This window comes from Lolium perenne, chromosome 3 (genome assembly GCF_019359855.2).
Source record: "Lolium perenne isolate Kyuss_39 chromosome 3, Kyuss_2.0, whole genome shotgun sequence".
Taxonomy (NCBI): Eukaryota; Viridiplantae; Streptophyta; class Magnoliopsida; order Poales; family Poaceae; genus Lolium; species Lolium perenne.
In genome coordinates, this window is record NC_067246.2 from 202,878,204 (window position 1) to 202,898,507 (window position 20,304).

A 20,304-nucleotide genomic window follows, 5' to 3' on the forward strand; every position below is an offset into this window, starting at 1 on the left:
TTGCAGCAACAATAACTTCACAAACTTTATAGATAGACTAATCATAATGTATCATCCATCGGATCCCAACAAACACAACACCGATTACATCAGATGAATCTCAATCATGTAAGGCAGCTCATGAGATCATTGCATTGAAGTACATGGGGGAGAGAATACCAACTAGCTACAGCTAGAACCCGTAGTCCATGGGGGAACTACTCACGGAGCATGATGGAGGCGGTGGCGTCGATGGAGATGGCTTCCGGGGGCACTTCCCCGTCCCGGCAGGGTGCCAGAACAGAGACTTCTGTCCCCCGAATTGGAGTTTCGCGATGGTGGCGGCGCCCCTGGAGTCTTTCTGGAGTTTCGTCAATCGGTATTGCGTTTTTAGGTCGAAAGGGCTTATATAGGCGAAGAGGCGGCGCAGGAGGGGCAACAGGGTGCCCTCCCCATAGGCCGGCGCGGCCAGGGGCTGGCCCGCGCGGCCCTATGGTGTGGGGGCCCCAGGCCTCCCCTCTGACTCCCCTTCGGTGTCCTGGTCCGTCTCGGTGAATTATGATGTTTGGTCTTCGTTTCGTCGAATTCCGAGAATATTGCCCGAACAGCCTTTCTGGAACCAAAAACAACAGAAAACAGCAACTGGCCCTTCGGCATCTCGTTAATAGGTTAGTTCCGGAAAATGCATAAAAACATTATAAAGTGCAAGCAAAACATGTAAGTATTGTCATAAAACAAGCATGGAACATCAGAAATTATAGGTACGTTGGAGACGTATCAAGCATCCCCAAGCTTAGTTCCTGCTCGCCCTCGAGTAGGTAAACGATAAAAAAAAGTAATTTCTGTAGTGACATGCTACTTACATAATCTTGATCATACTATTATAAAGCATATGAGATGAATTCAGTGACTCAAGGCAATGATCTATAGTTGCTAACAAATAGATAACATATAGCAAAACTTTTCATGAATAGTACTTTCAAGACAAGCATCAAAAATCTTGCATAAGAGTTAACTCATAAAGCAATACATTCAAAGTAAAGGCATCGAAGCAACACAAAGGAAGATTTAAGTTTCAGCAGTTGCTTTCAACTTTCAACATGCATATCTCATGGATAATTGTCAACATAAAGTAATATAATAAGTGCAAATAAGCAAGTATGTAAGAATCAATGCACAGTTGACACAAGTGTTTGCTTCTAAGATGGAAGGAAGTAGGTAAACTGACTCAACATAAAGTAAAAGAATGGCCCTTCGCAGAGGGAAGCATTGATTGCTATATTTGTGCTAGAGCTTTGGTTTTGAAAACATAAAGAGAGCATAAAAGTAAAGTTTTGAGAGGTGTTTGTTGTTGTCAACGAATGGTAGTGGGCACTCTAACCCCCTTGCCAGACAAACCTTCAAAGAGCGGCTCCCATTTTATTTTTATTTTTGTGTGGCACTCCTTCCAACCTTTATTTCACAAACCATGGCTAACCGAATCCTCGGGTGCCTGCCAACAATCTCATACCATGAAGGAGTGCCTTTTTATTTTAGTTTTATTATGATGACACTCCTCCCCACCTTTGCTTTCTCAAGCCATGGCTAACCGAATCCTTCGGGTGCCATCCAACAATCACATACCATGGAGGAGTGTCTATTTTTGTTAATTAATTTGGGACTGGGAATCCCATTGCCAGCTCTTTTTGCAAAGTTATTGGATAAGCGGATGAAGCCACTAGTCCATTGGTGAAAGTTGCCCAACAAGATTGAAAGATAAACACCACATACTTCCTCATGAGCTATTAAACATTGACACAAATCAGAGGTGATAAATTTTGAATTGTTTAAAGGTAGCACTCAAGCAATTTACTTTGGAATGGCGGAGAAATACCATGTAGTAGGTAGGTATGGTGGACACAAATGGCATAGGTTTTGGCTCAAGGTTTTGGATGCACGAGAAGCATTTCCTCTCAGTACAAGGCTTTGGCTAGCAAGGTTGTTTGAAGCAAACACAAGTATGAACCGGTACAGCAAAACTTATATAAGAACATATTGCAAGCATTATAAGACTCTACACTGTCTTCCTTGTTGCTCAAACACTTTTACCAGAAAATATCTAGACCTTAGAGAGACCAATCATGCAAACCAATTTCAACAAGCTCTACGGTAGTTCTCCACTAATAGGTTTAAACTACAAGATGCAAGAGCATGACCTACTTGAGAGCTCAAAACAATTGCCAAGTATCAAATTATCCAAGACATTATGAAGCACTTTCTGTTTCCAACCAAATATCGATAAATGCAGCAGTTTTCAACTCCACCATGAACATTAAAATAAAGCTAAGAATACCAGTGTTCATATGAAAAAGCGGAGCATGTCTCTCTCCCACACAAGGATTGCTAGGATCCAAATTTATTCAAACACAAACAAAATAAAAACAAACAGATGCTCCAAGTAAAGCACATAAGATGTGACCGAATAAAAATATAGTTTCAATAGAAGAACCTGATAAGTTGATGAAGAAGGGGATGCCTTGGGCATCCCCAAGCTTAGACGCTTGAGTCTTCTTGAAATATGCAGGGATGAACCACGGGGGCATCCCCAAGCTTAGACTTTTCACTCTTCTTGATCATATATCATCCTCCTCTCTTGACCCTTGAAAACTTCCTTCACACCAAACTTCTCATAAACTTCATTAGAGGGGTTAGTACTCAAAAAAAACTTTAATCCACTTTAGTCCTGTAGTGACACATTGCAAGAACTCAATAAAACATTAGCTACAGCTCTCCACGTCTAGAAAGCCTCACTTAAAGTCCACAAGAGACAATGCAAAAAACAGAGACAGAATCTGTCAAAACAGAACATCCAGTAAACATGAATTTTTAAAAGGTACTTCCATTGCTCAAATCAGAAAACTCAAAACTAATGAAAGTTGCGTACATATCTGAGGAACACGCACGTAAATTTGCAGATTTTTCTGAGTTACCTACAGAGAACCCTGCCCAGATTCGTGACAGATAGAAATCTGTTTCTGCGCAGAAATCCAAATCTAGTATCAACCTTCTATTAGAGACTTTACTTGGCACAACAATGCAATAAAATAAAGATAAGGAGAGGTTGCTACAGTAGTAACAACTTCCAAGACACAACAAAACAGTAGCAAAATAAAGACATGGGTTATCTCCCAAGAAGTGCTTTCTTTATAGCCATTAAGATGGGCTCAGCAATTTTAATGATGCACTCGTAAGGAATAAGAATTGAAGCAAAAGAGAGTATCAAAAAGCAAATTCAAAACACATTTAAGTCTAACCCACTTCCTATGAAAAGGAATCTTGCACACAAATAAATTCATGAAGAACAAAGTGACAAGCGTAGCAAGATAAAACAAGAGTAACTTCACAATTCTCAACATAAAGAGGGGAAACTTAACATTATTAAGATGCATATAACCATGTTTCCCTCTCTCATAATAATTTTCAGTAGCTTCATGAACAAACTCAACAATATAACTATCACATAAAGCATGTTTCTCATGATCCATAAACATATAAATTTTATCAAGCTCAAAAATAGCGGGATTAAAACTTTCAAACCCACTTTTATCAATAATATAACAAGATGATTGATCAATCTCAAGAGATATGGGACTCCTAGATAAAGTCAAGACCTCTCCAATCCCATTTTCATTAGTAGTACAATTAATATTATCAAGTAACATAGGACCATCATCTAGAGATTTATCATAAACATTTGCCAAGCAAAACTCTTTAGTACCATGCATTTCGACATCAGGCACAAACAAAGCATTATCATAAGATTTATCAAAGTAGCATGGATTATCATGAATAACAGTAGCATAATTATTCTCACAAGTTTTACTCATAGGGAATATTTCAAGAGAATCAACAGGAACATAACATTCATCCTCTTTCGGTAAGCATGGAGGACAATCAAATAGTGTAAGAGATAAAGAGTTACTCTCATTAGAAGGTTGACATGGGTAGCTAATCCATTCTTCCTCCTTTTGTTCATCACTCTCCTCTTCTTTTTCATCCAATGAGCTTTCAGGTTCATCAATTTCCTCCTCTTTTTCCTCCAATGAGCTCTCAGGTTCATCAATTTCTTCTTCCACAGGTTCCTGCAAATTGTGAGTGCATTCTTGTGCATTAATGAGTCTCTCATTATAATCAATGATATAAGGATTATCACTGTAGCTTTCTATGCAAAAATTAAGGATAGAAGAGACATAATCTTTAAGGTCCTTACAAACAACGCAAGTTTCATAATTTTTAACAATGAAGGATTCTATCTCAGAGGCTCCCATAAATATGACAAATTGTTCTACCTCTTCGAACCCGAAATGAATATAGTTATTCCAATTATAGTTCTTAATTAAAACTTCTTCACTAAAGCCACATTGAAATTTCAGATGTTTAGTATCCTCCTTAGAGCAACAGATTATATCATGGCGTTTAAGCAAGATTTTAGCAATTGTATTCAATTTTTCTATCACAGCACTCATAACTTTTCCCGTTCTTGATTCTCTATAATTATTATATAATGCTATAAGCTCCAAATAGGTTGTAGGTTCTCCCATAACAACAGTTTAATTTTTAGGTTTTTCAAATTTTTATGGATTTTTGGGTATATAGGGAAAATAAAACTAGACAAAAACAAACTAGACAAAAGTAAACTAAGCAAAATAAAACTAGACAGAGATAAACTAAGCACAAACAAACTAGGCAAAAGTAAACTAAGCAAAACAAAATAAAATAAAACAGAGAGAGAGGTGGAGTGTACTCCCCAGGTGAACTTATGAGTAGAGCTATGCCTCCCCGGCAACGGCGCCAGAAAACAGTCTTGATGACCCACAAGTATAGGGGATCGCAACAGTCTTCGAGGGAAGTAAAACCCAATTTATTGATTCGACACAAGGGGAGGTAAAGAATACTTATAAGCCTTAACAACTGAGTTGTCAATTCAGCTGCACCTGGAAAAGCACTAGTAACAGGGGTGATGTGAAAGCAGCAGTAATATGAGAGCAGTAGTAACAGTAACACATCAGCAGTAGCAGTAATATGAGAGCAATGGCACCAGAAAATAGTTGATACTACTTCCAATGTCATGTAGAACGAGTATATGATGATGAAAGATGGACCGGGGTTCCCAGCTATCACTAGTGGTAACTCTCCAATAACAAGTGTTGGGTGAACAAATTACAGTTGGGCAATTGATAGGATTGAAATAGCATTAAGACAGAACATCAAGTCTATTAATCATGTAGGCATGTTTCCCATATATAGTCATACGTGCTCGCAATGAGAAACTTGTACAACATCTTTTGTCCTACCAGCCGGTGGCAGCCGGGCCTCTAGGGAATCTACTGGATATTAAGGCACTCCTTTTAATAGAGCACCGGAGCAAAGCATTAACACTCCGTGAAAACATGTGATCCTCATATCTAAGCCTTTCCCTCCAGTTGTCCCAATTTCTGTCACTTTGGGGCCTTTGGTTCCGGACATAGACATGTGCATACAACTTGTAGATACAATCTAAGCAATAAGTATAGAGCTTAAATCTAAGATCATGCCACTCGGGCCCTAGTGACAAGCATTAAACACAACAAGATTGCAGCAACAATAACTTCACAAACTTTATAGATAGACTAATCATAATGTATCATCCATCGGATCCCAACAAACACAACACCGATTACATCAGATGAATCTCAATCATGTAAGGCAGCTCATGAGATCATTGCATTGAAGTACATGGGGGAGAGAATACCAACTAGCTACAGCTAGAACCCGTAGTCCATGGGGGAACTACTCACGGAGCATGATGGAGGCGGTGGCGTCGATGGAGATGGCTTCCGGGGGCACTTCCCCGTCCCGGCAGGGTGCCAGAACAGAGACTTCTGTCCCCCGAATTGGAGTTTCGCGATGGTGGCGGCGCCCCTGGAGTCTTTCTGGAGTTTCGTCAATCGGTATTGCGTTTTTAGGTCGAAAGGGCTTATATAGGCGAAGAGGCGGCGCAGGAGGGGCAACAGGGTGCCCTCCGCATAGGCCGGCGCGGCCAGGGGCTTGATGTCTACTTCCCCCTCCTTTTCCTGTAGACAGTGTTGGGCCTCCAAGAGCAGAGGTTTGTAGAACAGCAGCAAGTTTTCCCTTAAGTGGATCACCCAAGGTTTATCGAACTCAGGGAGGAAGAGGTCAAAGATATCCCTCTCATGCAACCCTGCAACCACAAAGCAAGAAGTCTCTTGTGTCCCCAACACACCTAATAGGTGCACTAGTTCGGCGAAGAGATAGTGAAATACAGGTGGTATGAATATATATGAGCAGTAGCAACGGTGCCAGAAAATAGCTTGCTGGCGTGTAGTTGATGGTGGTAGTATTGCAGCGATAATGTAACCAAGTAAAACAGTAAACAAGCAGTAGTAACGCAGTATTTAGGAACAAGGCCTAGGGATTACACTTTCACTAGTGGACACTCTCAACATTGATCACATAACAGAACAGATAAATGCATACTCTACACTCTTGTTGGATGATGAACTCATTGCGTAGGATTACACGAACCCTCAATGCCGGAGTTAACAAGCTCCACAATTTGTTCATATTTAAGTAACCTTATAGTGTAAGATAGATCAAAAGACTAAACCAAGTACTAACATAGCATGCACACTGTCACCTTCATGCATATGTAGGAGGAATAGATCACATCAATACCATCATAGCAATAGTTAACTTCATAATCTACAAGAGATCATAATCATAGCCTACGCCAAGTACTAACACGGATGCACACACTGTCACCATTACATCATGCAGGAGGAATAGAACTACTTTAATAACATTGCTAGAGTAGCACATAGATAAATTGTGATACAAACACATTGCAATCATAAAGAGATATAAATAAGCACCTCACTATGCCATTCATTAGTGAATAAGTATTCTGTGAAATATAGCCTAAGAGACCCACACGGTGCACACACTGTCACCTTTACACACGTGGGACAAGGAGTCTCCGGAGATCACATAAGTAAAACTCACTTGACTAGCATAATGACATCTAGATTACAAGCATCATCATATGAATCTCAATCATGTAGGGCAGCTCATGAGATTATTGTATTGAAGTACATAGGAGAGAGATGAACCACATAGCTACCGGTACAGCCCCGAGCCTCGATGGAGAACTACTCCCTCCTCATGGGAGCAGCAGCAGTGATGAAGATGGCGGTGGAGATGGCAGCGGTGTCGATGGAGAAGCCTTCCGGGGGCACTTCCCCGTTCCGGCGGCGTGCCGGAACAGAGATTCCTGTCCCCCAGATCTTGGCTTCACGGTGGCGGCGGCTCTGGAAGGTTTTCTCTGGTTTCGTCGAACGTATCAGGGTTTTTGATCCAGGGGCTTTATATAGGCGAAGAGGCGGCGTCAGAGGGTCGAAGGGGCGACCACACCATATGGCGGCACGGCCAGGGCCTGGGCCGCGCCGGCCTATGGTCTGGGGGCCCAGTGCCCCCCCTCTGGTCCTTCCCGGGTGTTCTGGATGCTTCCGGTGAAAATAGGAACTTGGGCGTTGATTTCGTCCGATTCCGAGAATATTTCGTTACTAGGATTTCTGAAACCAAAAACAGCAGAAAACAGGAACTGGCACTTCGGCATCTTGTTAATAGGTTAGTTCCAGAAAATGCACGAATATGACATAAAGTGTGCATAAAACATGTAGATAACATCAATAATGTGGCATGGAACATAAGAAATTATCGATACGTCGGAGACGTATCAGCATCCCCAAGCTTAGTTCTGCTCGTCCCGCGCAGGTAAAACGATAACACAGATAATTTTTGGAGTGACATGCCATCATAACCTTGATCATACTATTTGTAAAGCATATGTAGTGAATGCAGCGATCAAAACAATGTATATGACATGAGTAAACAAGTGAATCATATAGCAAAGACTTTTCATGAATAGTACTTAAAGACAAGCATCAATAAGTCTTGCATAAGAGTTAACTCATAAAGCAATAATTCAAAGTAGAGGTATTGAAGCAACATAAAGGAAGATGAAGTTTCAGCGGTTGCTTTCAACTTGTAACATGTATATCTCATGGATAGTTGTCAATGCAAAGTAATATAACAAGTGCAATAAGCAAGTATGTAAGAATCAATGCACGGTTCACACAAATGTTTGCTTCTTGAGGTGGAGAGAGATAGGTGAACTGACTCAACATAAAAGTAAAAGAATGGTCCTTCAAAGAGGAAAGCATCGATTGCTATATTTGTGCTAGAGCTTTGATTTTGAAAACATAAAGAGAGCATAAAAATAAAGTTTTGAGAGGTGTATGTTGTTGTCAACGAATGGTAGCGGGTACTCTAACCCCCTTGCCAGACAAACCTTCAAAGAGCGGCTCCCATTTTATTTTATTTTTGGATGGCACTCCTTCCTACCTTTCTTTCACAAACCATGGCTAACCGAATCCTCGGGTGCCTGCCAACAATCTCATACCATGAAGGAGTGCCTTTTTATTTTAGTTTTATTATGATGACACTCCTCCCAACCTTTGCTTACACAAGCCATGGCTAACCGAATCCTTCGGGTGCCGTCCAACAATCACATACCATGGAGGAGTGTCTATTTTTGTTAATTAATTTGGGATTGGGAATCCCATTGCCAGCTCTTTTTGCAAAATTATTGGATAAGCGGATGAAGCCACTAGTCCATTGGTGAAAGTTGCCCAACAAGATTGAAAGATAAACACCACATACTTCCTCATGAGCTATAAAACATTGACACAAATCAGAGGTGATAAATTTTGAATTGTTTAAAGGTAGCACTCAAGCAATTTACTTTGGAATGGCGGAGAAATACCATGTAGTAGGTAGGTATGGTGGACACAAATGGCATAGTGGTTGGCTCAAGTATTTGGATGCATGAGAAGTATTCCCTCTCGATACAAGGCTTAGGCTAGCAAGGTTGTTTGAAACAAACACAAGGATGAACCGGTGCAGCAAAACTCACATAAAAGACATATTGTAAACATTATAAGAATCTACACCGTCTTCCTTGTTGTTCAAACTCAATACTAGAAATTATCTAGACCTTAGAGAGACCAATTATGCAAACCAAATTTTAGCAAGCTCTATGTATTTCTTCATTAATGGGTGCAAAGTATATGATGCAAGAGCTTAAACATGAGCACAACAATTGCCAAGTATCACATTACCCATGACATTTATAGCAATTACTACATGTATCATTTTCCAATTCCAACCATATAACAATTTAACGAAGGAGAAACTTCGCCATGAATACTATGAGTAGAAACTAAGGACATACTTGTCCATATGCTACAGCGGAGCGTGTGTCTCTCCCATAAAGTGAATGCTAGGATCCATTTTATTCAAACAAAACAAAAAACAAAAACAAACCGACGCTCCAAGCAAAGCACATAAGATGTGATGGAATAAAAATATAGTTTCAGGGGAGGAACCTGATAATGTTGTCGATGAAGAAGGGGATGCCTTGGGCATCCCCAAGCTTAGACGCTTGAGTCTTCTTGATATATGCAGGGGTGAACCACCGGGGCATCCCCAAGCTTAGAGCTTTCACTCTTCTTGATCATAGTATATCATCCTCCTCTCTTGACCCTTGAAAACTTCCTTCACACCAAACTTCTCATAAACTTCATTAGAGGGGTTAGTACATAATCAAAAACTCACATGTTCAGAGGTGACACAATCATTCTTAACACTTCTGGACATTGCTCAAAGCTACTGGAAGGTAATGGAACAAAGAAATCCACCCAACACAGCGAAAGAAGCAATGCGAAATAAAAGGCAGAATCTGTCAAAACAGAACAGTCCGTAAAGACGAATTTTTAATAAATACTTCCGTTGCTCAGATCAGAAAACTCAAAACTAATGAAAGTTGCGTACATATCTGAGGAACACGCACGTAAATTGGCATATTTTTCTGATTTTTCTACAGCGAAAACAGCCCAGATTCGTGACAGATAGAAATCTGTTTCTGCGCAGAAATCCAAATCTAGTATCAACCTTCGATTAGAGGCTTCACTTGGCACAACAAAACACAAAACTAAGATAAGGAGAGGTTGCTACAGTAGTAAACAACTTCCAAGACACAAATATAAAACAAAGTACTGTAGCAAAATAACACATGGGTTATCTCCCAAGAAGTTCTTTCTTTATAGCCGTTAAGATGGGCTCAGCAGTTTTAATGATGCACTCGCAAGAAATAGTATTTGAAGCAAAAGAGAGCATCAAGAGGCAAATTCAAAACACATTTAAGTCTAACATGCTTCCTATGCATAGGAATCTTGTAAATAAACAAGTTCATGAAGAGCAAAGTAACAAACATAGGAAGATAAAACAAGTGTAGTTTCAAAAATTTCAGCACATAGAGAGGTGTTTTAGTAACATGAAAATTTCTACAACCATATTTTCCTCTCTCATAATAACTTTCAGTAGTGTCATGAGCAAACTCAACAATATAACTATCAAATGAAACATTCTTATCATGAGTCTCATGCATAAAATTATTACTCTCCACATAAGCATAATCAATTTTATTAGTTGTAGTGGGAGCAAATTCAACAAAGTAGCTATCATTATTATTCTCATCATCAAATATAGGAGGTATATTGTAATCATAATCAAATTCATCCTCCATAACAGGTGGTACTAAAAGACTACTATCATTATAATCATCATAAATAGGAGGCAAAGTATCATCAAAGAAAATTTTCTCCTCAATGCTTGGGGGACTAAAAAGATCATGAAAACCAGCTTCCCCAAGCTTAGAACTTTCTATATTATTATCAACAATGGTGTTCAAAGCGTTCATACTAATATTACTACCAGCATGCAAATAAGATTCCTTAGGTTTTTTAATTTTCGCATCAAACAATCCATGTTTTAAATCAGGAAATAGAATAAGAAGCTCATTCTTGTCCATTATGCCAAACTAGTGTAAACAAGAAACAAAAAGATGCAATTGCAGGATCTAAAGGAAATAGCTTCGAGTACTTACAATGCGCCGGAAAATAACTTAGTAGCCAAGGTCCGGAGTGTGAGTACCTTTTACCTTTCCTCCCCGGCAACGGCGCCAGAAAATAGCTTGATGTCTACTTCCCCCTCCTTTTCCTGTAGACAGTGTTGGGCCTCCAAGAGCAGAGGTTTGTAGAACAGCAGCAAGTTTTCCCTTAAGTGGATCACCCAAGGTTTATCGAACTCAGTGAGGAAGAGGTCAAAGATATCCCTCTCATGCAACCCTGCAACCACAAAGCAAGAAGTCTCTTGTGTCCCCAACACACCTAATAGGTGCACTAGTTCGGCGAAGAGATAGTGAAATACAGGTGGTATGAATATATATGAGCAGTAGCAACGGTGCCAGAAAATAGCTTGCTGGCGTGTAGTTGATGGTGGTAGTATTGCAGCAGTAGTAACGTAGTAAAACAGTAAACAAGCAGTAGTAACGCAGTATTTAGGAACAAGGCCTAGGGATTACACTTTCACTAGTGGACACTCTCAACATTGATCACATAACAGAACAGATAAATGCATACTCTACACTCTTGTTGGATGATGAACTCATTGCGTAGGATTACACGAACCCTCAATGCCGGAGTTAACAAGCTCCACAATTTGTTCATATTTAAGTAACCTTATAGTGTAAGATAGATCAAAAGACTAAACCAAGTACTAACATAGCATGCACACTGTCACCTTCATGCATATGTAGGAGGAATAGATCACATCAATACCATCATAGCAATAGTTAACTTCATAATCTACAAGAGATCATAATCATAGCCTACGCCAAGTACTAACACGGATGCACACACTGTCACCATTACATCGTGCAGGAGGAATAGAACTACTTTAATAACATTGCTAGAGTAGCACATAGATAAATTGTGATACAAACACATTGCAATCATAAAGAGATATAAATAAGCACCTCACTATGCCATTCATTAGTGAATAAGTATTCTGTGAAATATAGCCTAAGAGACCCACACGGTGCACACACTGTCACCTTTACACACGTGGGACAAGGAGTCTCCGGAGATCACATAAGTAAAACTCACTTGACTAGCATAATGACATCTAGATTACAAGCATCATCATATGAATCTCAATCATGTAGGGCAGCTCATGAGATTATTGTATTGAAGTACATAGGAGAGAGATGAACCACATAGCTACCGGTACAGCCCCGAGCCTCGATGGAGAACTACTCCCTCCTCATGGGAGCAGCAGCGGTGATGAAGATGGCGGTGGAGATGGCAGCGGTGTCGATGGAGAAGCCTTCCGGGGGCACTTCCCCGTTCCGGCGGCGTGCCGGAACAGAGATTCCTGTCCCCCAGATCTTGGCTTCGCGGTGGCGGCGGCTCTGGAAGGTTTTCTCTGGTTTCGTCGAACGTATCAAGGTTTTCGATCCAGGGACTTTATATAGGCGAAGAGGCGGCGTCAGAGGGTCGAAGGGGCGACCACACCATATGGCGGCGCGGCCAGGGCCTGGGCCGCGCCGGCCTATGGTCTGGGGGCCCAGTGCCCCCCCTCTGGTCCTTCCCGGGTGTTCTGGATGCTTCCGGTGAAAATAGGAACTTGGGCGTTGATTTCGTCCGATTCTGAGAATATTTCGTTACTAGGATTTCTAAAACCAAAAACAGCAGAAAACAGGAACTGGCACTTCGGCATCTTGTTAATAGGTTAGTTCCAGAAAATGCACGAATATGACATAAAGTGTGCATAAAACATGTAGATAACATCAATAATGTGGCATGGAACATAAGAAATTATCGATACGTCGGAGACATATCAGGGCTGGCCCGCGCGGCCCTATGGTGTGGGGGCCCCAGGCCTCCCCTCTGACTCCCCTTCGGTGTCCTGGTCCGTCTCGGTGAATTATGATGTTTGGTCTTCGTTTCGTCGAATTCCGAGAATATTGCCCGAACAGCCTTTCTGGAACCAAAAACAACAGAAAACAGCAACTGGCCCTTCGGCATCTCGTTAATAGGTTAGTTCCGGAAAATGCATAAAAACATTATAAAGTGCAAGCAAAACATGTAAGTATTGTCATAAAACAAGCATGGAACATCAGAAATTATAGGTACGTTGGAGACGTATCACACACCTTTGTTGAATATCATGTGAGTTGTTATGCATGTTCGTCTTGTCTGAAGTAAGGGAGATTTCCATGAGTTGAAATGGTCCGAGTATGCAAATTGTTAGAGAAGAACATTGAGCCGCCAACCAAAGCCATGTATCATGGTGGAAGTTTCAGCTTGGACACTCAAATCCTCAAAATCTCTTATGAGAAATATTATTATTGTTGAATGCTTAAAGCATTAAAAAGAGGAGTCCATTATCTGTTTTCTATGTTGTCCCGGTATGGATGTCTTTAAGTTGAGATCTATCAAAATCGAGAAATCAAATGCGATTTGTCTACTTGGACCTTTGTACAGGTGGCATAGAGGTACCCCTTTGTGACACTTGGTTGAAACATATATAATGCGATGATAATTCATGGAAATCCGAGCTAATTAGGCAAGGTGCGGGCACTATTAGTATTCGATGCATGAGGCTTGCAACTTACAGGAAGATTTATACATAACCCATATGAATTATTACTACCGTTGACACAATTGTTTCCATGCTTTCAAAATAAAAATCTCTAGCACATGAGTAATCCTTGCTTCCCTCTGCGAAGCGCCTTTCTTTTACTTTTATGTTGAGTCTTCATCTTCTAAGTAGATGCACCATTAAGAGAGCATAGTTGTCATTCTTTAATAAAACAAGACTCTTTTCTGCTACAAGTTTGACGTTTTCTTTTCTCATAAACGATATCAGGATATCTCTTTAGAGGTTTACACTGTTTTGAGGTCTAGGGTCTATGAAAGCACAAGGCTATAACTATATATATATATGATTTAGAAGGATTTAGTGAGAACTGTTTTCCATGCAAAATCTAATAGTAAGATCCATCATTCTTTTTTTTAGATTACACACATGTACTAGAGAAAAGCAACACTCCCTCCCTCCGCTTCATAATTGTTAAAATTTGTCTGTTTCATTGATTAAGAAGAAACTTGGTGCCTAGTTTTTTTTCGAGTAAGGGTTAATTAAAAAAGCCAAAAACCAATACAACTAGGACCCACTCTCATCCAAGGCGCGACGAACACAACAATAGATGTCAGCCGCACAAACACAGACTAATGGGAGAGAAGACGCCGTGGCTGCTACGGGAGGAGCAGATTCAGAACTACACGTCACCACCAAACTAGTCGACCTCGCACCTCTGCGGAGAGAAGATATCGTAAATGCTATGGGAGGAGCAGATCTAGGACTCTTCAAGGAAGATGAAGAAGCAAACACTCCAGTCAAAACTATGCCAAGAACGGATGCCAGCTCAAGAGCATGGAAAAACGCAAGCCAAACAAGCACTACGGGAGAGCACAGATGTGCCGACGGCCGCCGTGTGTGCCGACGGCCAAATATCGGGGCCGTCGGCACAGAAGCATCCAGACCGTGGCGACAAAGATGGCCGTCGGCGTTAAAATGGCCGTCGGCACAAGCCGGTTGTGCCGACGGTCACCGTCGGCACAGTTCTGGCCGTCGGCACAGGACCAGTCTGGCCGTCGGCACAACATTTTTTTTCTTTTTTTTTACTACAGACCTGTGCAGACGGTTATACCGTCGGCATAGCTTTTTCCTATTTCTGCACGACAGTCTTCAAAAAAGCATAACCAAATCATTCTAATTGAGAAAAATAAGTATAATATATCAAATTTTGCAGAAAAACAAGATCTATCATAGAAAAATATAAAAAATGGAATATTTCAAATACCTAAACAAATCTTTTTAGAAATGAGCTATAATGTTCGAGGTTTCATGGCTTTCACACACGCCAAAAATGAAAAAATTGTCGCTCGTGGGTCGGATTAGAAATCCGCGTCCGGGGACTTGCTTCCCATCCTAGGGTCCACACACGTGCCAAATATGATCTCGTTTCGGTAAACTATGCCATGCCGAGGCCATTTTCCACCTCATTTCCCCTAAAATCCATAGAACTCCAGACGTGATAGCCCTTTTCGTGAAGGGTTTTTCAAAATAATTGTCGTATCCCAGTTTTAACAAACGGAATAGTTACTATGACATAAAAAATGACGTCACGCGGCTCCGTGGGATTTTTGGACTTCGTTCAAATTGTCATCTGGCCAAAACAGGACCCCCGGGACATGCGGTATCGCCGTACCGGACGTGCGGGTGCACCCATTCACGAACAAACTAAACGGACAAAAAATAGCACATATAATGATGCGTCATTGAACTAAAAACAATTTTTCCGGAATTTCTGGAGCGACGGATAGTTGACCCCTAGTTCAAATCCGGTCAGTTTCCAGCGGATACGGCGGGACACCGCCGGAAGCCGCATGGGTTCCCAAAAAGCTAACGCGTGCACATGTCATCTGATAGGTGGTGCGTAGGTGGTCTACTATCATCGCACAGAGGTTTCACTTCATACTAAAATACGCCCCATGTAGCTGCTTCACAAATAAAAACCGTTTGGGCACGCTAAAAATGAAAAGATGGCCGACCGTGGATCGGATTAGAAATGCGCGTCTGGGGTGTTACTTCCCATCCTAGGGCCCACACACGTGCCAAATATGATCTCGTTTCGGCAAACTATGCCATGCCGAGGCCGTTTCCCACCTCATTTCCCTTGAAATCCATAGAACTCCGGATGTGATAGCCCTTTTCGTGAAGGATTTTTCAAAATAATTGCCGTATCCCAGTTTTAACAGACGGAATAGTTACTATAACATATAAAATGACGTCACGCGACTCTGTGGGACTTTTTGACTTCGTTCAAATTGCCATCTGGCCAAAACAGGACCCCCGAGACATGCGGTATCGCCGTACCGGGCGTGCGGGTGCACCCATTCACGAACAAACTAAACGGACAAAAATTAGCACATATAATGATGCGTCGTTGAACTAAAAACAATTTTTCCAGAATTTCTGGAGCGACGGATAGTTGACCCCTAGTTCAAATACGGTCAGTTTCCAGCGGATACGGCGGGACACCGACGGAAGCCGCATGGGTTCCCAAAAAGCTAACGCGTGCACATGTCATGTGATAGGTGGTGCGTAGGTGGTCTACTATCATCGCATGGAGGTTTCACTTTATACTAAAATGCGCCCCATGTAGCTGCTTCACAAATAAAAACCGTTTGAGCACGCTAAAAATGAAAAGATGGCCGACCGTGGATCGGATTTGAAATGCGCGTCCGGGGACTTACTTCCCATCCTAGGGCCCACACACGTGCCAAATATGACCTTGTTTCGGCAAACTATGCCATGCCGAGGCCGTTTCCCACCTCATTTTCGATAAAGTCAGTCAAATTTAAACTAGAGGTACTTGATCTAATGCTCATGATTTTTGGGTAAGTTAACTTTGTAGGTTCAAAAGATTATATGAATGTCATATTTGTATTCCTCTCATTTTTCTGATCAATTTAGACATATTATTTGCCAAATTCGCATTTACTGATATTAATTATTCCTTATTAAATAAAAAACAAAAAATAAAATCATTTAATTGTTTTTCAAATTCTATATTATTATTATTTATATATATTCATTGTTGTTTACTTAAATAATTGTTAAGAATTTAAAAATATAGAGGTGTGACATCACGGTCAAAGGGTTAATATGATAGATATGGTAATATTAACATCAAGGTGTCATTTCTTTCAGGGAAGCTCATCCGAAGAGAACCAAGAAGTTAAGCGTGCTGGAGCGGGAGTAGTGTGAGGATGGGTAACCAACTGGGAAGTTTGACCATAAGTGCAATTTGACCTAAGATTAAGTGTACTAAGTTTGATTGTAAAAGATTAACAAGTAAAAAAGTAGAAGAGGAAAAGTGAAAAAAAAAATTAATTTTTTTTTCAAAATTGTTTTTGAATATTTTTTCGAAAATAAATTGAAAATTTTGAAATACTATGCCAACGGTTTTACCGTCGGCACAACAATCTATGCCGACGGCCAGTCTGTGCCGACGGTGATCGGGCAGTCCCCGACCAGAACTATGCCGACGATGCTATGCCGACGGTTACCGTCGGCACAGCCTGTGCCGACGGCCTTCTAGGCTGTGCCGACGGCTGGCGGCCGTCGGCATACTCCATCTCTCCCGTAGTGAAGGGTGGGTCTCAGAAATGACTGAGATCAGCACAAAAACAGCAGAACTAGAGGAAGTTTCAGAGAGAACTCCTAGAGGAAAGCCACATAGCTAGCCTAGCTAGAACCCAAGCGATTGCTGTGACACGGCCGGCCGCACGCCAGACGCTGATTTCATCCCTCATCAGATCAAACACTTCCTCTCCTGAGTGCTGGGCACCATCGAATACCTTGGAATTTCTTTCCTTCCACATTCGCCCAGTGGACAAGGCACCACGGTGTCGAAATCACGACGAAGTGTTTTAGGCGCATGTTTCCTCACCTGCAGCCACGAGCCCACGACCTACCAGCTAGTCCTCCATGCTCGCAAAGAGGGTACTGGGAACAGGGAATTCTGCCGCCGATCCAAGCTCTGGCATGCATGCTGCCACACTTCTGCGCTGAACCTGCAGTGGACGAACATATGATAGCAGCTTTCAGGGGCTGCGAGGTACATCGGGCATGCGACACTGTTACTCGACGTTGCAAGGATGATAGTTTTTTTTTTCCAAATTGACGCCATGGTTCTTTCCTGCTTGGAATATTTACACTCTACCTACACGTACACTGGTCTGACATGGCCATTCTTAACCAAATAGTATTTACAAGCCTAACCTAGTGTCCTAGTTATGGGCTTACGACATGAATTCAGCTAGTTCAACTATGCACTTTCAATCAGTAGCATTGTCCAAGATACTGCTAGGGCTGTAGGGCATCATGGCCAAGGAACGGATTATATTAAAATGACCATGCATGGAAGCACCAGTTACGAGATGGGTGGAGAAATAAAACACATGGTTTTATGTACAAGACAAATGTCGATGGTTAAGTGTTGCTTAAATTTTTTAATATAATCAAACGTAAAGAAATCAGTAGAAGAGATAAAGTGGAAGATATGCAAGTCATTATGGAACTCTATAGTATTGCATGACATTGATAATAATGTATTGGTCTAATTTTGTCATACAAATATCTGTGACAATAGCGTCTGAATACACTTAATCGATACGTTCAAAAGTTCCACTAATATTTTGTCAATATGGACGTAATGGTTGCAACAATTTTATCTGTCTCAAATCAATAGAATATGTTTGGGGCCAACTATTGGCCAAGAAATACTGCAAAATAATTTTTTCATATTAGCTTTCATGAAATTCTGAATGTGCATAAAAGGAGATACAAATAAAATAGAACATGGTACTAATATTGAGATTAAAACCATAAAAGCCTTGGTATTTACCTAATAAACAACAATACCGAGCTTCTTACAATCTTATTCAGGCTATAATTTGTTCTACAATTTAAAATGCTTTCGTGGTACTCAAGCATCTCAATTGTAGAATCTAATAGAAAATATAATTAACAATTTTTTCGAGCAACATACAAACAATTAACCTGAGATAATTAATGCCATATGCACAAGATAAATCTAGCTGCCGATATATAGTTGGCTGCTGAATTATGTATGATGCACAATTTTCCCTCTGATGCTCACCTCCATCATTGTTTTAAAGATTATCCCACTAAGGTAATTGACATGCAAAAATAGAAAATGTGGTATGCTACATGTACAAATTATAGCATTACAACGAGGTAACTGAGAATATATAAGTAATTAAGTCAGCTAGTAGAAATGTAGAAAGTATGTGACGAAGTAACACATTACGAACAGATAGCAAGCTGGTCATTCGGGATCTAACATCTTTAAATTTAAAAAACACAAATATGTAATAACCAGCTTACTATATATGTAGAAAACACATCTTAAATTGATTTAATTAGCATGATTTTACATGATACTGGCTGGGGACTACCCGTTGATTCCTTGTCGTTGGTCCAAATTATGCAATTAATAATTGACGCACAAAATGGTGACAAAGGAGCATGAGATGATCGACCTATTTCTTAGCTTACCTAACCATTTCATAAACCAAAATAGCAACGCGCATGCATACATGCAGAGCTAGCAATGGTAGACTAGACTGAACAAGAAATCAATTTTATTGCAACAGATTAAAATCACAAGGCTACTTCAGTGTATATTCGAGTACATGTACATTACATAAATAGGCATACCTAAGCATAGTTGGCCAGCAAAGCGGATTGATGAGTCACAAACTATAGCTTCGTGGTAACAGAGAACACCTCACCGCGCCTCATAGGTTACTCCCAGTGTTTCCTGTGGCGCTCTTTCATCTGTACAGAACATAACCAACACAATCGATGCTGCAAGATTCATTATGAGTATTATAATAGGAGCTATATACATCCAAATGTCGACATACAGAAGCATGAGTGTGGGCAGATGTATGATAGTGGCATCGTGTGGCATACGGCCATGTGCAAATCGTAGCATGGAAACATATAACTGAATAAACAAATAATTTCAACAGTAGGGCATCGATCATATCTAGAATCTTACTACCAAGTTGGTGTTAAAACACTAAAGTTTGGGAGATTGTATCTTCCACAAAGAAAGAAAAAACAATGATTTGATAATAGCCTACTACTCTCTGTTATAAGAAAAGATATGTAAAGAAAAGGTATTGTGCTTTAAGAAAAATCAATGCAACATGGAATTGGATAGCCTGTTGACTCTTCCTGGATGCAATTTAATCAAGGAGAGCACCAAAAATACATGGCACCACAGAGAGCATGAAATCATCAGCAGAGCAGTACATACATGTAACAGTAACAAGGTAAAGATGTACTGAACAAGATATCAGTTTTATTGCACCAAGTCGATGAAGAAGCACAAAGCTACCTCAGTATCTATAACAGTAGGTAATAACTAGGCATAGTTAAATTAGGAAAATTTAGCAAGCACAGTGGGGGTTAATTAAGCGGCACCATATCTAAGCTTTCCGATTACAAAAGGCACAGCTCACTGCCTCATATAACTACGGGAGATACATTCATATAAGTAGCCGTAAACACACGCATATACGTACCTACGTAGATTGAATAAGCATACACAGCACGCAGCTAGCAGCGATCAATTCGGAGTATATATATACTAGCTCTTCGCGGGCAGATCCCAGATTCGTTTCACCGGCGAGCACATACGCTCGAGAGGTACTCTTCAGG

At 40.7% G+C, this 20,304-nt stretch overlaps 1 protein-coding gene across 2 annotated transcripts; it reads right to left on the reverse strand.

The window, feature by feature from the left end:
• On the reverse strand, positions 1-20,304 carry LOC139838532 (uncharacterized). Of its 2 annotated transcripts, none has more exons than XR_011755660.1 (3): positions 19,294-20,304; positions 17,501-17,624; positions 1-4,100 (listed from the first exon to the last, which is right to left on the reverse strand). XR_011755660.1 is itself a non-coding variant. In XM_071828300.1 (3 exons), exons 2-3 carry the CDS (start codon positions 17,430-17,432, stop codon positions 3,192-3,194), a joined length of 933 nt encoding a protein of 310 aa, XP_071684401.1. In that variant the 5' UTR covers positions 17,433-17,624; positions 19,294-20,304; the 3' UTR covers positions 1-3,191. The 2 variants fall into 2 exon arrangements, 1 of the variants encoding a protein (XP_071684401.1); XM_071828300.1 differs by having other exon boundaries at positions 17,409-17,624.

Bases quoted from the DNA above. Each gene is read 5' to 3' on its own strand.
- LOC139838532 (XM_071828300.1), bottom strand. From the start codon at position 17,432: ATGTGGAAGGAAAGAAATTCCAAG. The intron at 4,101-17,408 runs GTATTCGATGGT...CACAATTTGCAG, and splicing joins GGAAGGAAAGAAATTCCAAG to GAACCTGTGGAAGAAGAAAT.